The 19,604-nt window shown below is 42.3% G+C and overlaps 1 protein-coding gene across 3 annotated transcripts; it reads left to right on the top strand.

Annotated features, from left to right (window-relative positions):
- The first annotated feature begins 12 nt into the window (after window positions 1-12).
- abhd12 (abhydrolase domain containing 12, lysophospholipase) lies at window positions 13-19,572 on the top strand. 3 transcript variants are annotated; one of them, XM_084374850.1, is made up of 14 exons: window positions 13-127; window positions 1,556-1,730; window positions 11,398-11,519; window positions 11,861-11,966; window positions 13,187-13,306; window positions 13,397-13,427; window positions 13,750-13,795; window positions 13,923-14,055; window positions 14,868-14,905; window positions 15,009-15,088; window positions 15,219-15,301; window positions 16,167-16,245; window positions 16,500-16,627; window positions 19,070-19,572. In XM_084374850.1, the coding sequence occupies exons 2-14, from the start codon at window positions 1,558-1,560 to the stop codon at window positions 19,116-19,118; spliced, it is 1,188 nt and encodes a 395-aa protein (XP_084230976.1). In that variant the 5' UTR covers window positions 13-127; window positions 1,556-1,557; the 3' UTR covers window positions 19,119-19,572. The 3 variants fall into 3 exon arrangements, with proteins under 3 accessions (XP_084230976.1, XP_084230977.1, XP_084230975.1); XM_084374851.1 differs by lacking the exon at window positions 13-127 and adding an exon at window positions 148-482; XM_084374849.1 differs by lacking the exon at window positions 13-127 and having other exon boundaries at window positions 1,375-1,730.
- The last annotated feature ends 32 nt before the right edge of the window (window positions 19,573-19,604 follow it).

Below are 19,604 nucleotides of genomic sequence, written 5' to 3'. Positions count from 1 at the left end.
GTGAGCTCCGGCTGCCGTGTAGGGACAAACTTTGCGCCAGCGACTCGAGTTTTCTGCTGAACACATTAAACTCTTTTATTTACGGCAGCCATGTTGTGAAGCCGCTTCATATCTCCCAGACTGAGCGGTAAGAGTGTGTTTGTGTTTATGGCGCCAGTCTTCAGTGGAAACGCGCCGCTTCACGCTGAAACATCTGCGTGTTCTGCGTTAGCACCGTCTGACTTCCGGTTAGCAAACAGCGCATCCTCCGCAGCAGCCGGTTAAAAATAAACCCGTCCGACAGCTTCACTGACGGCAGAGAGCCGCCGCATACAGCCGGAACCACTGACTCTGTGTGTTCGTATCAAACTGTAGAAAAGTGTCAAACTGTAGTTTGTTTGTACCGCGTTTGTTTTAGCGGATTAGCTTCGCTGCTAACTTATTTGATCTGTTTAATGCTGCATTCAAGATACACGGGAAACACGGATAGTGTCCCCAGAATGGTAAATATCTGTTTCTGGGTTAATTGTGTTTTTACATGTACAACGTTAAGTATGTGTAGTCACATAAGAACAAAGGAAGGCTGCACTGAAGCTGGAACAAACACGAGTGAAGTAAAACAAGTAAAAGTCAAAATGTTTGCTAGAAAAAAACTGGACAGCATTGACGCGGTGTGTTCAAGGCCGCCTTCTCCTCATAGAAACTTTTGACGCTGAAACTGATATTTCAACACTTTATTTAACTCGTCAGGTGTATTGACAGTACATTTTAGCCTCTTCACACGTGGTGTAATGTGAAGTACATTTACTCAGTTACTGTCCCTGTCTCTGTCTGATGGTCTTGTATAATATGATCCACTGCTGTAGATTTAGTGATAATACTTGAACACTTACGTAAGGTTTTGCATGCATGACTTTCACTTTTTTTTTTTTGGTATAAGTACTTACACTTAAATAAATAATGTGAATACCTACTCCAGCACTGGGGAAGAAGAGAGCGCTGGTATCAGACCAGTGTTCATTAACTGTTATAGGTGGAGAAAAGCTCAGATTAGTGCCTCCCTACTGCAAATTAAAATGAATGATGTATATTTTTTGTCTTAGTTGTTTTTTGTCTTAGTTGAGTGCGTTATTCTTTCCGTTATTTGGTTCGTTCTGCTGTTAATGACTCTCAAAAAGCGCCTATCGCGATTATATTAGTAACGCAAGTTTCCGAGCTTCACATGAAGGCACCATGCACTACTTAATTTTTCCGGTTTCCTTTAACCGGTTTTGTTTTGGTGGTCGTTGCTCCGACGCTCCCAAGGGGCCGTGGACGCATCACAGAGAGACCACGTGTTTGTGTCCCTGCGCTGTGATTGGCTGCGGCAGCTCGGTGCTGATCAGCGGCTCTCTGCGGATCTCAGTGCAGGCAGAGAGCTCGAGGCGCAGCGGGGACTCAGCTCCGTCCTCACCGGCTCTCACCGCTCCACCGCCCGGCCAGCTAACGGCCTCCTCCCCGCTGACAGGCCCGCAGTGACGGCTCGTCCTTCAGCCGCTGTTCCTCCGGTTAATGTTTGGTTTTCTAACGTTTCCAGTGATGAGAAAGCGGAACAACTCGCTGACTGCGGAGCATGACAGCGGGACCACCGGCACTCTGCTGGACAGCGACCCGGACCTGAAGCAGCGTCCCGGCAGGGAGGCAGCGGGGCCCGCAGCGGGCGGCCGTCAGGGCCCGGGAGAGGAGGGCAGCATGGGGAAACCGTTCAGGAGGTAAGAGCCGGACCGGGACAGGTGTGTTAGCACCTGGACTGTGAATCTGTCTGTTTGTATGAGGAGACTTAATATTATTTTATTTATAAGACAACTTGATATTTAAACGTGATTAAAAGCGTCAGTTTAAACAGAAATCAGAAATATTTGCTGATATAAAAAGAGTTTGATCAGATGTTGAGCTGTAAGAAGAATTCAGGTGATCGATCAGAACCGTAAACATCAGAGGAGTGTGAGGAGTGTTACTGCTGGTCAGCTGCTCAGACACACACACACACACACACACACACACACACACACACACACACACACACACACACACACAAACAAGTCAGTAAAATTAAGATGTGAACAAAAAACTAAACTAAATACTCACGTAGGCTAAAAACATAAATAATAAAACTTAAATAATTGAAACATAAAAATGAATAAAGTGTGAAAAATTTAATTGGCAAATAAATAAAAGTAAATTAATATTATGCTACAGACAGTGTAAATATCCTGACATTAGAAAGTAACGATATTTATAACCAAGAAATAATTAAAATGGAAGAAATAATAATGTTCATTTAAAAATCTTTTTTTGAATTTGATGTCATTTATTTATTTTTCATTTTAAGCAAATCTCAGTATTTTATTTATTTATTTATTTATTTATTTATTTTTATGACTTGGCCCTCGATGAACAGCCTGCCTGAGTCTGCAGTACGTGCTGTAGTGGACTGGTCCGACTGGTCAGACTGGAAGCTGCTGACAGTTGAAATAAGACTAAAGGTCGTCTTACTAAACTGACCTCACTGATGATTCACCTCATACAACTGAACCACAGCTGCAGTTTCTGAGATGTAAACACTTTGCAGGTCGCTCGTTAACTCTCAGCCACAGTCTGTTCGTCCTGCTGCCGTCTGACGAGAGACACAGGCGTTTCTGCTGTCGTCCCAACAGACCACCGAGCAGCTTCACTTCGTCCTCCTCACGCCTCCAGGAGTCATACTTCATTTGTATGACGTATTTATTCAGCTAGTTTTGTGTTTTGTGTTGTTGTGAGGAGCATGAAGAGGCTACAGACTTCATCTGACATACAGCCCCGATACAAACAGTAAAATAAATGACTGAAGAATCTTATGCTGAGAAACTCTCATTCAGGGACGTTAAACTGACTTTGAATTGGCGTAAAAACATCGTCCATGACAGAGTTTGTCCACTAGAGAGCGCTGACAGCTTCATTTGTACTTGTGAATAAATGATCTGGCTCAAAAACGCATCTAATGGATCCACATCGAGAATGTTTGGCTGAAACTTCGTCATCGCATTTTTCAGATTCTTTAAATATCGTCTCTCCGTGTCGGCTCATCTAGTTTCTCATTCAGAAGTAAGAAGTTTATTTTCTGTGAATCTGCTTCAGGTTTGGATCCACGTTTTTATTCTTTTTGCTCATAAACCTTCACCGGCCACTGGACACCAGAACTGTTTATTCAGTGTTTGTCCTGAATAAACGAACCAGGTCCAACATGTGGGTCAGAAAACTTCAGAGCTGCTGTCAGGTGGATTTCTTTGAACCTCTGGACCGAGCCAGGCTAACGCTTTCCCTCTGTTTCCAGTGTTTATGCTAAGCTAAGCTAACCTGGCTGTGGCTTCATATTCAGCCTAGTACGTTAATTCTTAAAGTAGTATTTTAATACTTAAAGTACATTTTCATGATTTAAACTTGCATACTTTCATTTCAGTAACATTTTCAGTGCAGGACAGTTTTCAGGGTCGTTCTGGTTCTTTGTTGTTGGTAAAAGAACGAACACAGTTTCTGAACGTGACTCCATGTTCTGTTAGTTCTGTTCAGCGTGTGGATATTTATGGACACGAACAGCTGACACAGAACAACGTGGTCCTTATTATACACTGCAGTCCACACTGTGTGGTGGTGGTGTGTCCTGGATCTGAACTCCTTCAGGAGAAAACAAACACTGAACGATGACTTCATCTGATTTGAACTATCAGCCTTATCTCTTTGTCCCTGGGTCTTATTTTGGTAGTTCAGTCCCTCCTTCCTGTTTTCTTCACACTGTGTTGCTGACATGTGGTGACTGTGAGTCCATGAAGGCAACATCAGGTCAGACCATCGGACAGGAAGTGAACAAACAGTTAAAGCCGGTTTACTGAACTGCTTCATCATCAGACGCTGCAGAGTCACTTCCTGCCTCAGCTTTGACCCACTTCGCTCTCCGTAGTTCAGTCAACACGGTTTATAAACTGATACAAATCTATTTCTGATTATTGACGAGCAGACGTTTGAAGCAGACTCTGCCGCCGTGCGTCCTGTCGGCTTCACTCTTCTTCTTCTTCTAATCCTCATTAACGAAGCGTCGCAGCTTACAGTCCAACAGAAGGTCGACCAGAACGACCCGGTCAGCCGGCTGAGACGGTCCAACGACACCCGGGACACATTCACAGACCAACTGGGCACAAAGCAGAAAATACTGACTATCTTATGATAACAGATACAGATACAACATAATGATAGATTAATAATATATGCAAATAAGACACAAAATACTGGTGTGAGAAAATGTATTTAATTAAAATACAATAAGACATTTTACACAAACTGATTTTGTCACATTTGATCCATTCGGTCTTCAGCTGGATGTTGCTGAGCGGTGACAGAAGCTCTGTGATGAACATGAAATCATTCATTTCGTTTAAAATTCAATAACTTTGTTTATTATATCTTTTCTTTGAACTCCTCATGTAGCCGCCTCTGACTTTACATCAAACACAGATCATGTCGGTGTTCAAACAAGAGATCAACATATTTCATGTGTGATTACTGATGAATTGATAATCGATTGTTAAGGAAGCCGACTTTAAAGAAATTACTTAAACTTTGCCTCCCTCCTGTCGACGCTCTGTCAGACGTCTACTGAAGTTAGCATGCTAACCAGCTAGCTGCTAGCAGCACTGTGTAGCTCAGAGGTGACAGCCTGTACTTTTAAAAGCAGCCAGTTCACTACTGAGTCCAACAAGTCGACAACATGAACTCACTGAATGTGAGAGAGAAATATTTTGACGCCTGTTTTCATTATAACAGAAAAATAAACCGTCTGAACTCGAGTTTGTCTGTGACTGAACTCAGACGAGCTTCATCGCCTCGTTAACTCATCGTCAGACACACTTCGTTCAGACTGAGTCACAGTCACCAGAACAGTGTTGGTTTGTCTCCGGCACCTCTGGTTCGGTCCAAATCAATCCTCAGTTCATGGTAACGTGAAGATATTCTGACTAACTTTGAACGAAGAGTCCAGAAAGAAAAAGGTTGTAAATTTCAGGCGTCATATTTCATTGAAGAGCGAATGATAAAACATGCAGACATTAACGATGTGAAGTCAGCTCGTTAGCAACCGAGTCCTCAGCATCGTGTGATTGTTTTGTGCCTGTTGTTGTAAAGAAACGGACCAGAACCCTGAAGTTACAGTTTGAAGTGTCTGTTTGGACGAACATGTGGTCCAACATGTCACCCTACACCACCATCACAACAAGAACCAGGACACACGACACCCGGACCTGAACCTGAACCTGAACCTGAACCTGAGGACGAGGGCCGTGTTGGACCGGGCTGTTTATCCTCTGAGCTCTCGTTAACGTCTGAAAGTGTCCCGACCTCGTTAACAGACCTGAACTCTAAAATTAGATCTGTGATGAGAAGAAATGAGTGACAGGAAGTGACTCGCTGTCTTGAAGGAGACACGCTGACAGCAGCTCTGCGTTGTTGATTCTTATATTCACATTTATTTTTGTGAGCATCAGACAGGAAGTGACCTCGCTGCTGCTGATGTGTCTGAGTTCAGGTCACGAGTTTGATTCCTGTCGTCACGTCGACAGTGAAAGAAGAAGTCTGAGCTGTTGGACTGAGTCAGCGTCTGAAAGTGACGGTGGAGCAGCAGATCCTCCGTGTCCGAGTCCAAACCTCCACTTCATTAACAAACATTCACATGACTCAGATCAGAGACGGTAAAACAGTTTACCGTGATTAAAACAGTCGGTTTTTAGTTTCCAGTTGTCACGTCTGAATATCCTCAGAGAGACGAGTCGAATCAGAGTCCAAACTAAAAGAGTGACGGGGAGACGAGCTTACACACGTTTATTGATCCTTTATTTCACAATCAGAAATCATTTATGGATGAAAGTTACTAATAAAGTAAAAACCAGTCAGGTGGAACAGGAAAGCTGAAAGAAGAATAGAAGAGTTGGACACATGCGTGCTAACAGAGTTCACCTGGTGATTTATGAGTATTAGTTTTAGATTGCAGAGAACAGACGTCTGATGTGACTGTTTCCTCAAACTGTTCTGTTAAACTGAGTTTTTTATTTAAAAGTTTAAAGAATATTTTGAGGATTATTGGGAAAATACTGTGAATCACGTTAATGTTGGACGGTTTCATTTCGTCCCACGAGTTCAGATCGTCTGAGAAACTGAACCATCGTTTAAATAGACGATCGTTAATCGACTGTTTCAGCTGCACAACTGTTGGAAGTTATTTAGTATCAAACGAAACATTAGAGTTTTATTAACCTTTCATATGTTTTTGTGTAAAATGTTGAAGTGTAGCGAGCAAAAAGTCAAATATCTCAAATATTTAAAATATCAATATAATGAATTATGACACCTCAGCTCCGTGTTGTCTGCAGCTAACGGCTCCCTTAGCATTGAGCTAAGTGCAGTGTAGTTGAGTAAATGTACTTAGTTACTTTCCAGCGCTGCCAGCTGAAGCTGAGTGAAATGCATAAAAAGCCTCAGTGTCGGATGAAACATTACCTTTGTGTTTTTTGTTTTATGACTCAAAGTCACAATCATAATGTTCCTGCAGCACCAAACATGACTCAGCATCTTTATCTTTGGGTCTGTGGTCGGGTTTGTTGGAGAGTTAACTGTGGAGCTCGGTGGTTCTGTGGTTCTGTGGTTCTGTGTAGTGAAGATGGATCACAGCTCTCAGTCTCTGAGTCCAGCAGCACTCAGGCTGAGTGTTTACTGGCTTCATTATTTATGGTCCTGAGACGATGGATGGAGACGAGGCTGCAGTCAGATCGTCTGAACGTCTGGATCACGTTTCTGTTGGTTTCTCCTCCGTCAGCTGTTTCTCTCTGCGGTTGTGATCGATTGGTTTGTGTCAGACGTGTTTTTCCAGCTGAACGTCAGCGTCGTCGCCTCTCCTGCAGCTGTTTTCACTCTAGAAACGAACAGAACCACAGTTCAGTTTGATCCAGACTGGACCGTCTCTCTGCGTCGGACCAGAGTTCAGATAGTTTGGTCGTTAGTGAATTAAAAGAAAATGAATCAGCTTTGAGTCTTTTTTCAATCAAAGACGTCAAACATTGTTCCAGCTTCTGAAATGTGAGTCTTTGTGTCGCTGTGTCCTCGCCGTGTCCTCGCCGTGTCCTCGCTGTGTCCTAGCCGTGTCCTCGCCGTGTCCTCGCCGTGTCCTCACTGTGTCCTCACTGTGTCCTCGCTGTGTCCTCGCCGTGTCCTCGCTGTGTCCTCGCCGTGTCCTCGCCGTGTCCTCGCTGTGTCCTCGCCGTGTCCTCGCTGTGCTCTTTACTTCACAACCTTTTGACATTTTGTCGACTAAACGACTGTTCATGTTCGGTCTTAAAAGATAACTACCGTTTTTTACAACCTGGACCTTATTTCCAGCATAAAATACGATCATTTCTCACCCAGATAACTTTGGTGTCATTCGGCGTCGTTCGGACGAAATTAGATCCAGTGGAGCGCCGGTATATCCATATAATGTGAGTGATCAGGGCACTGAAGCGCAGCCTCTATGAGCATTATCTGCTGTGAAACTAGTTCATTTCACCAATATTTTGTTACGATACGCTCGTGCTATTCCCCTCTGAGTTGCCTGTTATCAACACCCGGGGTCTGTAGGTTGACCTAGCCGTTTAGCCTAGCCGCAGCCGTTTGTTCTTTGGCCAGCTGTTCCTCTCTCTGCCTCCGCATCCTCCTTCCAACGAGCTCCTCATCCGTGTACTCTGGCTCAAAACGGTAAGGACGTCCATCATAAACAAAGTCATCGTCCACCACCTCACAATCGGAAAAATATTCAGCCATGTTGCAAAAAACTAGCAGCAGCAGCTACAGGTAAACAAGCCGGCTGTCGTGGGTGTGTGCGGCGCTCAGAGACGACATCATCCAGGTCAGAGGTAGTAGGTCGACCTACAGACCCCGGATGTTGACAACAGACGAGCCCAGACTCAGAGGGGAATAGCACGAGCGTATCATGACAAAATATCGGTGAAATGAACTAGTTTAGTGGCAGATAATGCTCATAGAGGCTGTGTGTCGCTGCCCCGTCACTCACATTATATGGATATATCGGCGCTACACTGGATCTAATTTCATCCGAACGACTTCAAATGACACCAAAGTTATCTGGGTGAGTACATGATCGTATTTTATGCTGGAAATAAGGTCCAGGTTGTAAAAAACAGTAGTTATCCTTTAAATAAAGATTTCAGTTTCAGACTGTTTATTTAACGTCAGGACATCTGACACACAGCTGTTTAATGTAAACAATGGTGTGTGTGTGTGTGTGTGTGTGTGTGTATGTGTGTGACCTCACTCTCCTGCTCCCCACCTTCACTTCAGTGTGTCCTGCAGTCCTATCACTACCACACACACACACACACACACACACACACACACACACACACACACACCTCTCTGCGGTTGGTTCACCTCTGTGTGACCTTGAGTTGCAGCACTCGCTGTGACATCAGCTAATAATACTGCAGGCTCGCTGCCAGCTGCTGCTGAGCTCCTGCAGCTGAACGCACCACCGGCCGACCTGTGTGTGTGTGTGTGTGTGTGTGTGTGTGTGTGTGTGTGTGTGTCTGTGTGTGTGTGTGTGTGTGTGTCTGTGTGTGTGTAATCGCCCTGAACTTCCTCGACTGTACAAACTGAATTCCTGCTCAGTGAGGATGAGAAGTGAAGGACACACACAGTTTAAAACGTGACACTGTGTTGTGTTGTATCAGACTTCAGCTCCGACCGTCAGGTGATGATGATGATGATGTTTACAGTCGGGCCTTACAGATAAACAACTCTCTCTCTTCTGTCAGTTTATAAAACCATCATGATGAATCATCAGTTGAATGATCAGTTTCTGACTCAAAGTAAAAGTCCTCTTCCGATGATCGGTGACACATCACAGCTGTGATCATGATCAGCTGTAATGATCAGCTGTAATGATCATGATCAGCTGTAATGATCATGATCAGCTGTAATGATCAGCTGTAATGATCATGATCAGCTGTAATGATCAGCTGTAATGATCAGTTTGCAGCAGTGAACAGTTAAAACCCTGATCACAAAGTCTTCTGACGCTCAACACCTTCAGTCTGAGGAGTTTGAAGAACAGAGTGACCGAGCTGATGTTTGAAGACATGAAACGTTTCTAAAAATATGTTTCTATAAATAATCACAGACGCACTGAGCGAGCTCAAACAGAACTTTTAGAAACTTCCTGTTTGGTCTCCTAGCTTAACGTCGCTAACGCTAGCTACATTAAACCTCAGTGAGTTAGCTTAAAGCTCCGCTCCTGTTCTCCAGACAGGGAACGTGGCCTGAGAGCCTCCTGAAGACCAACATGTTCATCTGAGTGTCTGTTGTGTTGTGTCACACGCTGTCAGCTTCACCTGGTGAACACACACATCGGCACCTTACAGCACACACAGACACACACACTGACACACACACACACACACACACACACACACACACACACACAGACATTCAGGACTTGTGTTTTTATCCAAGAACATTAAAATGACTTTTATTTCAATCTCAGATTATTTCAAGTTCTTTACAAACGTCCTTCAATCATCAGAATATGATATAATATAATATAATATAATATAATATAATTATAATAATGTAAATAAAGTCAGAGAAGAATAAAAACAAAGAAATGTTAAATTTAATGACATCAAACGTGAAAATCGAGGAGTTTCAGTGTCTGTGGTTCAATGAATAATTAAGGTCCACCAAGCTGCTGGATCATGTGACCGACAGCTCAGCTTACACACACACACACACACACACACACACACACACACACACACACACACACACACACACACACACACACTCTGGGCTCGGGTAACACTTTTATTCTGTAACTTGTTCAGACTAATATGATTCATGCAGCTGCTTCAGTCGCTCCTCTTCTGTCAGAGATCAATACATGAACCACAATCTGATTTATTGATTACTCTGAAAATAATCAACATCCTGAACTGAGCTGGAACATCTGGCCACACGTTTGGTTCTGACCCACCAGCGGGCAGATTAAAGGACTGGAAGAAGAAAGAAGAGCTGCTTTTTGAAACTGCTGCAACTAACAATTAATTTCTCAATAGATTAAACATTTTGTCTAAAAACATCAGAATTCAGAGTTTTTCCCAGAGTTCAAAGTGACGACTTCAAACTGCTGCTTGTGTCAGAACAACGGTTCAAAACCCAAAGACTGATGAGGAGAAGCAGCTGGAACCAGAACATGTTGTTGACCGTGTTGTTGACCGTGTTGTTGACTGTTGTTGACCGTGTTGTTGACCGTGTTGTTGACGAGGACACACTCAGTTGACGGTGTAGTAGACCGTGTTGTTGACCGTGTTGTTGACTGTTGTTGACCGTGTTGTTGACCGTGTTGTTGACTGTTGTTGACTGTGTTGTTGACCGTGTTGTTGACTGTTGTTGACTGTGTTGTTGACCGTGTTGTTGACTGTTGTTGACCGTGTTGTTGACTGTTGTTGACCGTGTTGTTGACGGGACACACTCGGCTCTCTGGTGAAACTGTCTGGTATTTTCAAATGACTGTTTCTTTTTCATTTCAGCTGTTTCTCAGCGTCGCCCTGTTCACCAGCAGTATTTATGTGTTGACTCTGTGCTGAGGACTGAACCGGTTCTGTGTTCCAGCTCCACTTTACTGGATTTCTGTAAACTTCACTCTGTTTTAATTTTCTCGTTCAGTTTTCCTGCTGCGAAACTTGATTTTAACACAAACTTGTTGAAATTTTATCTAAAATAATAAATAAATGACTGAAACGTTAATCGATGATCAGAATAGTTGGCAGATAATTTTCTAACGATCTATTAATCCAGAGTTTTCCAAACGTTCACACCATGTTTCACTGTAGCCAACAGACACAGTGACCTCCCGTGTTACAGCTGCAGCTCCTGAAGTGGCGCCGGCGGCTTCAGCACCGAGTTCATCTGAACCACTTGGGACCTCCTGGCTGCTTTATTTGTATTTGTTAGATGACTCGTTGATGTCGGCCGTCGTGTCGTGTCGTGTCGTGTCGTTACGTTACATTACGTTCACCCTACGTGGCTGAAAACAGCCGACATTTACTCCAAAATAAAAATATTAAAACAAAAAACAACGATTCCTTAATAACGTGCTGCGTGTGTGAATGTGTATTAGAACTTTGGCTGTAATACAATGAAATGAATTGAAGCGAGGCTGTTGCGTCCAAACAGGTGGAGCTCACGTACCGGTGAGGGAATCACTGAAGTAATCGAGTAGTAGAGTAATAGAGTACTGGTTGAGGCGGATGCAGCAGCGCTGTACGTTGACAGCAGTGATCACATGGTTCTGTGGTCCGTCCTCAGGTTGGGTCTGGTGGGGAAGCTGAAGAGGTTCGTGTTGTGGCTGCTGGTCGTCTACGTCTCCATCCCCTTCCTCATCAAACTGTGTCCGTCCATCCAGGCCAAACTCGTCTTCCTCAACTTCGGTGAGTGTTTCAAACAGTTTCCTGTTGCTCAGAGACCTTCATCCTGTTTCTACTTAAGTAAAAGTACTCGAGTTACTTTAGTTAAGTACATTAACGTGTGTGGTGTGAATGTGATCTTGAGTCTACTGTGAACTTGTGTGCTGGGGTCAAAGGTCACAGTCAAATGTGAAACCTGAGAGCTGTGTGAGGACAGGAAGTGGGCAGGGACACAGTGATTGACAGCTGATGTAACAGGAGATGAGATGTGACAGAAGTGTCAGTCAGCAGTGACCCGTCATGTGACCCGTCATGTGACCCGTCATGTGACCCGTCCTGTGACCCGTCATGTGACCCCCCCACAGTGAGGCTGCCCTACTTCATCGACCTGAAGAGGCCTCTGGACCAGGGACTGAACCACACACACAACTTCTACCTGGAGCCGGAGAGCGGACTGAAGATCGGAGTCTGGTAACTGACTTCATTATGATGCCTGGTCTTCACCACAGTATTTAAGAGATCAATAACTTACAGTACATTAAATATTCAACATTAACTCTACTGTAATCAGGTACCAGTGATGGAATGTAACTAAGTAAATTTACTCAAGTACAGTACAACAGGTTTGAACCCTGCAGCAGCAGCCTGATTTCTGACGAGGAGAAAATGTAAAAATGTGTCATTTTAAATCTCCACGACTTCCTTCAAATGTAGAGACGTTAAAAACACGACTCTTTTCTTTTGTGATGATGAGGCACAGACAGTTCATCTAACAGGCAACTCAGAGGGGAATAGCACGAGCGTATCGTAACAAAATATTGGTGAAATGAACTAGTTTCACAGCAGATGATGCTCATAGAGGCTGCGCTTCAGTGCCCTGATCACTCACATTATATGGATATATCGGCGCTACACTGGATCTAATTTCGTCCGAACGACTCCAGATGACACCAAAGTTATCTGGGTGAGAAATGATCGTATTTTATGCTGGAAATAAGGTCCAGGTTGTAAAAAACGGTAGTTCCCCTTTAACTGATCAGTAAGAAAACGATAAATCCTCATATTTTTAAGTGGAGTTTGGTTTGTTTTCTCCATGAACGTCTCAGCTCAGTTCCATTATTAGGAGAGAGGTGAGCCGAGTGCCTTCAGTCAGCGACAGTGATGGAATGTAACCAAGTACTTTTACTCAAGTACTATACTTATATACAATATTTAAATACTACAAACACTGATAAATGATGATAATGTAATCAATTACAGGGGACGAGTTTGTAATCCTCCCAGTAACACAAATAAATTGAGTTGAGTTTAATGTCACAGTTTCCACTGATGGAATGTAACTAAGTACTTTTACTTGGTACAATTTTGAGTATTTCCACATCCTGCAAGATGAGGCTCCATTTTATTCCACTACATGTATTTGATAACTTTAGTTACAAGTTACTTTACAGATTACATGCTGCGTCACATTTTTAAATTAATTGATTTTCTCATCAATCAGATAAAAACAGTGATTGTGACGATCATGTGACGATCGTGTGTGTGTGTGTGTGTGTGTGTGTGTGTGTGTGTGTGTGTGTGTGTGTGTGTGTGTGTGTGTGTGTGTGTGTGTGTGTGTGTGTGTGTGTGTGTGTGTGTGTGTGTGTGTGTGTGTGTGTGTGTGTGTGTGTGTGTGTGTGTGTGTGTGTCAGGCACACAGTTCCTGCTCAGATGTGGAGAGAAGCTCAGGGGAAACAAGGCGACTGGTACGACTCCAAATTTAGCTCCTCCCACTCTGTCATCCTCTATCTCCATGGAAACGCGGGGACCAGGTAACACGCGCACACACACTCACACACACACACACACACACCTGTCAGTCTCTTGGTGTCCTCTCTGACCTCTGTGTTGTTTCTCTGCAGAGGAGGAGACCACAGAGTTCAGCTCTACAAGGTAACTAAGTACATTTACTCAAGTACTGGACCTCAAACTTCCTCCTCAGTACTTTACTGAGCGTTTCTATTTTCTGCTACTTTATACTTTTACTTCGCATGTATCTGATTGCTTTAGTTACTTTGCAGATTCAGAGTACTGATACAAAAAGTAATCACTTAATATGATGTTATTATGAAGAAGTACTCGGGTATTTACAGTATAGTAATAAAGTAAAGTACTGATCACAGAGACCGACTCAGATTAAATACGTGATGGTGCAGTTCATGTTGTCGTCCAGCAGAGGGCAGCTGACTGACTCCTGCTGTCTGTCTTCCTTCAGGTCCTCAGTTCGTTAGGATACCACGTCGTCACGTTCGATTACAGAGGTGAGAAACTGTCACATGTTTACTGAGCAGAGAGGTCGTCTGTAACACCCTCAGTACAAGTGTGTGTGTGTGTGTGTGTGCGTGTGTGCGTGTGTGTGTGTGTGTGTGTGTGTGTGTGTGTGTGCAGGCTGGGGGGACTCAGACGGCTCTCCATCAGAGGGGGGGATGACATCAGACGCTCTCTTCATGTATGATTGGCTGAAGCAGCGGCTGGACGACAAAACGCCGCTTTACATCTGGGGACACTCGCTGGGGACGGGGTAACACACACACACACACACACACACACACACACACACACACCACTAGGGATGTATATCGTTAGGATTTTATCGGTACCGATACTTATTGATACTCGATCGATACTACATGTAATTTTGTGTGAAAAATGAAGACGTTAGGTAAAAAAGCTTCAGCAGAACAGAAGCTATGAATTACAAATGCTTCTCAGAAGCAAAAAGAAAACCCTTCATGTTCACCCCACCAGACTGTAAGTACCGACAGACCCACACGTCACAGAGCGGTGTCGAGGAGGCACTTCTCAGAGTTTCCATTCACTCTGATGACTGAGCCCAAACCTTCGAGCGCCGACATGATCGATTAGACTGAGCCAACCAGGCGCTGCGTCACCACCTGTCGACGGCGGCAGGTGGTGACGCGACAGTTGGGTAGACGTTCAAAAAAGTACCGATAACAGTACCGTTTGTCCAGAATGTTAACGGTACCCTGGTACCGACCCAATTAGGAACCGGTACCAAAAAGTACCGGTCCTCGGTATACATCCCCACACACCACTCAGTTCAAGATATAACATGTACGTCAAAATACAAAAGAAATATAACTTGTGGAAATAATGTATTCTGTGGGCAACGGGGGCGGGACTAGATAAGCATCTGCTTCTCCCGCTTTCCCTTTCGGCCATGTGTACTACCTGATTTTAACTAAGATGATGTGTGATGATGACTGTCTAATAACATGCCGAAATAAATAAATAAATAAATAAATAAATAAATAAATAAATAAATAAGATCAGTGAGGTTATAATTAAATCTGGTTTTTTGTTCTTTTTCAGAGTTGCCACCAACCTGGTGAGACGGCTGTGTGACAGAGGTCAGACACACACACACACACACACACACACAGAGACACACACAGTCAAACATAGAATCTGAGGTTCTGATGATGGAAACCTTCATGTTTGTTGGATTTTCAGGAAGTCCTCCTGACGCTCTCATCTTAGAGTCTCCGTTCACCAACATCAGAGAGGAGGCCAAGAGCCACCCCTTCTCCATGGTAACACACACACACACACACACACACACACACACACACACACACACACACACACACACACACACACACACACACACACGTGTAGGTGTAGGTGTGTGTTTGGTGTGTACTCAGTGTCTGTGTATTCCAGGTGTACAGGTACCTGCCCGGCTTTGATTGGTTCTTCCTGGACGCCATCACAGCCAACAACATTCGCTTCGCCAGCGATGAAAAGTACGTACAGAAACCTGCACTGTGACCTTTGACCTCTGAGCTGCAGTCAAACATTCACACTGAGGTCATCAGATAAACGTTCTGACGAACGGTCGAGACACTTGAAGGTAAATCTGTCCTGATGCTCTGACTGAAGGAACCAGGAGCCTCTTCAGCTTTTAAACGACTCGACCCTTTTCAGAGAATCAGCTTTTATTTGAGTAACTCAGGAAAGATTTTAAACGCTCAGGAACATTTTCAGGTTGGACCTTTTTAATAACGGAGGATCAACTGTAGAAGCTCCCGCACATTATTTGAAAATAGAAAACGTTTCATTAACTCAAAAACAGTTTGACTCTTGTGAACTCGGGAACATTTACAGAAGATTTCCAGAGAAATCAGAAAGAATGAAGCAACTTCAGAGTTTGTTATGAGCTCGTCTTCTGTTGAGTGAATCTGGAAGCTTTGCAGGTTTTGGCAGAATTTTTAAGTCGGACTCATGGAAACATTTTTCAAGAACAAAGCGTCCTGACGTTCAGCGTCTCAGGAACAAACACTGAGCAGAGAATAAAAACTTCACGGCTGTTGAGGGTTTTTGTTGTGTAAAGCTGGAGGGATTTAAAATGTTGAAACAAGCGTCAGTCAGCTGATCGACAGCTGAGAGCTGCTCGACTTCAGGACAAAGTCCACAACAGGCTGATCAGAGGACTGTTTAGTCTTTATTAAAGCTGCTGACCTCTGACCCCTCAGACCTGGTGCCAGGGTGAGGGCAGCATCTAGTGGCTGTTGAAGGAAGTGCAGCTGTGACCTCACACACACTGTACACAACAGAGCAGAACTGTCTGACGTCCCTGAACGCAACACTGAGCTGTGTTTGTGTCTCCAGTGTGAATCACATCTCCTGCCCGGTGCTGATCCTCCACGCTGAGGACGACGGTGTCGTTCCTTTCCACCTGGGAAAAAAGGTAGCAAGTTTTACAACGGCACAAAAACACAACAGATATTTTATAGAATAAGTAATTTATAAAAATGTATTTTAGTTGTTTGCTGTGAGAAATGCAGATGAATTAAAACTTATCCAGCTTGTATGAAGACTGACCTCCTCCTCCTGTTCTTCCTCCTCCTCCTCCTGTTCTTCCTCCTCCTCCTCCTCCTCCTCCTCCTCCTCCTCCTCCTCCTCCTCCTCCTCCTCCTCCTCCTGTTCCTCCTCCTCCTCCAGCTGTACAACATGGCCTCCCAGTCAAAGAGCCTCAGCGGTCACAAGGTTCAGTTTGTTCCCTTCCCCTCCTCGCTGGCCTACAAGCACAAGTTCATCTACAGGAGCCCAGAGCTGCCAAACATCCTCAGGTACCAGCAACAAAACCACCACCACAAAACTCTGTGTGGTAAAATAAAACTCACCGATCAGTCGACGCTCTGATGATTCTGAGGGAACCTGGACGAGTTCAAGCTAACGGCTTCAAACAAACTACGTCGCGGTCACGTGATGTTTTCAGACCTCAATTCTGAGATTTAAGTCAAAACTCAATATATTATTCAGTGCACTGTAAAAAGTTTGAGTTTTGAGATAAAGTTGGAACTAAATTTTTGCACTGTAAAAAAATATTTAAGTTTTGACTTTTTCCCTCAGAATTAAAGACGGAAGAAAAGTCAAAGAAAATCACTTTTTCAGAATGAAAGACAGAAATTTGAGAAAAGTCAGAACTGAATGTATTTTTTACAGTGCAAAAAAAGTTTAGACTTTTCCTCAAATTTCTGACTTTCTGTCTGAATTCAGCGAATTTGTCTGAATTCTGACAGAAAGTACAACTCAACATATTTTAGACCAAATTTTTTGTCTGACTTTTTTCCTCAAAATAAAGTCACAATCCAAAATTGTTTGACATTTTTGGAGAAGTGTGAATTTCTCAAAATTTTCACTTTAATCATAATTCAAATCTGAGAAAAAGTCAGAACTCAATTTTTTTTACAGTGCAAAACAAAATATCTGAATTTTTTTCTGTCTATAATTCTGAGACTAAAGGCAGAACTCATTATTTTTTATAGTGCAAAGAGTTCTGTCTTTAATTTCAATTTACTGTCTGAGATTAAATTTCAAACGCAATATTTTTTTTCAGTGCAAAAAATCATTTTCTGACTTTTCTCAGGTTTTAATTCTGAGATTGAAATCAAAATTTCAAACAAATGTTTTACAGTGCAAAAAAAAATTGTTCTGACTTTTCTTCTCCGTCTTTTATTCTGAATTCTTAGAATTGGGTCTGAACTTAAATATTTTTTTACAGTGCAAACATTTTGTTCCGACAATTCAGAATTTCTCGAAATTTTCACTTTAATCTCTGAATTAAAATCAAAAGTCAGAACTGCCAACGTGTTATTTTAAATTTGGGTATTTTCTGTTTTTAATTCTGAGATTAAAATCCGAACTCGAAATATTATTTTCGGTGCAAAAAAAGATTAGTTCCGACGTTTAACTCAAAACCTGTCTTCTGAGGGAAACAATACTTTTTTTACAGTGTACAAAAAAATTAATTAATTAAATTAAAATTAAGTCAGAACTTAAAAATATTTGTTTACAGTGCAAGAATTTAGTTCTGACTTTTCCTCAAAATGTGGAGTCAGAATTAAAATCAAGAGAGAAAAAGTCAGAACAAATATTTTACAGTGCACTGTAAAAACTTTAAATTCTGACTTAATTCTAAGAATCGGACTTTTCCCCTCAGAATTAAAGACAAGAAAAGGTCAGAAATGTCTAGAAAAGTCCATCTTTTTGCACTTTAATCTAAATTCAGAGATTAAAGTCAGAACTGAATATATTTTTTACAGTGCAAAAACAGGTAAGACTTTTTTCTCAAATTTCTCTTTAATTCAGCGAGTTTGTCTGAATTCTGAGAAGAAAATACAACTCAATATTTTACAGTGCAAATGTTTTTCACAATTTTTTTTCCCTCAAAATAAAAGTCAGATATTTAATCTGAGAAAAAAGTCAGAACTCAAATTTTTACAGTGCAGAGATTAGCTCTGTCTTCTGGGTTAAGTTTCAAATGCAATACTTTTTTTTACAGTGTATTCAAGTTTAGCTCTGACGTTTCTTAAAGAATCAAAATTGGAGGGAAAATTCTGAACTTCACTAAAAATAATTATGTTTTGACTTTTCTCAGGTTTTAATTCTGAGATTGAAATCAAATTTCTGAGGAAAAGTCAATGATTTTTTTACAGTGCAAGAATTGAAGACTTCAAAAATTATGACTTCTCAAAATCTTCACTTTAATCAAGTCAGAACTCAAATAATTTTTATTTTAAATTAGCTCTGAATTTAAGATTAAAGGTTCATGCCACTTGAGATTAAAGATTAAAGTCAACAATATTTTTTACAGTGCAAAACATTAGTTCATTTATTCTCAGACAGAAAAAATCCAAACTATATATATACTATATATATTTTTTAGAGAAGAAAAAAGATTAGTTCTGACTTTTAATCAGAATAAATTCAGAGATAAATTCAGAACGCAACATTTTTTGTAAAAGAATATTTTTTAAGTTCTGACTTAATTCTAAGAATCGGACTTTTCCCCTCAGAATTAAAGACCGAAGAAAAAATCTGAACTAATGAAATTTAGTTCTGATTTTTATTTCTGAAAGTAAGACGCCGAAAAAAGTCAAAATTCTGAGATTAGAGTCAGAACTGAATATATTTTTTACAGTGCACAAACTGCTCAGGCTTCGTCACTAATTCAGCGAGTTTGTTCGTCTGAAGAGAAAACTGAAGTCGCTCCTGGTGTTTTGTTGCAGTGATTTCCTCGGCGGTTCTGATCATCAACAGACGGACGACTCGGCCTGAAAACACACACACAGTCTCACACACGCTCTTAATGTACACACACACACACACACACACACACACACACACACACACACACACACACACACACCGGACTGAACACATCATTCCTTTTTCTTTCTGCATTCCTCACACCAACACCGGCTGCACCGGGTCGCAGCGGTGACCGGAGAGTTTTGAGGTACTGTAGAGCGACGAGGACGAGGAGGAGGAGGATCGAACCAAACAGACGTGAAACATCTGTTTTTATCTTCACAGTATTTTGTGATGGCAGCGGCCGTCAGCCTGTTTCTTTACAGTCTGTGTGATTTCACTTTGTTTTGACTCTTTGGATCGGATCGGGTCGACTCTGCGGCCCGGAGGCTCGAGGATCCCGTTTGTTTTTAATAACTGTCCTCAGTTTTAAGGCCTGTTATGACTTGAATTATCAATTAAATATTTCTTGTTTTATGTAGCTGTGGTTTTGGTTTCTGGGTCTTACAGATT

The sequence above is a fragment of the Pagrus pagrus genome (assembly GCF_965226575.1).
Source record: "Pagrus pagrus genome assembly, chromosome: 15".
NCBI lineage: Eukaryota > Metazoa > Chordata > Actinopteri > Spariformes > Sparidae > Pagrus > Pagrus pagrus.
Note: the sequence above shows the minus strand (reverse complement) of the source record. Positions and strands in the feature narration are given on the sequence as shown.

Bases quoted from the DNA above. Each gene is read 5' to 3' on its own strand.
- abhd12 (XM_084374849.1), top strand. From the start codon at position 1,531: ATGTTTGGTTTTCTAACGTTTCCAGTGATGAGAAAGCGGAACAACTCG. The intron at 14,906-15,008 runs GTCAGACACACA...TTGGATTTTCAG, and splicing joins GAGACGGCTGTGTGACAGAG to GAAGTCCTCCTGACGCTCTC. The intron at 16,628-19,069 runs GTACCAGCAACA...GTTTTGTTGCAG, and splicing joins GAGCTGCCAAACATCCTCAG to TGATTTCCTCGGCGGTTCTG.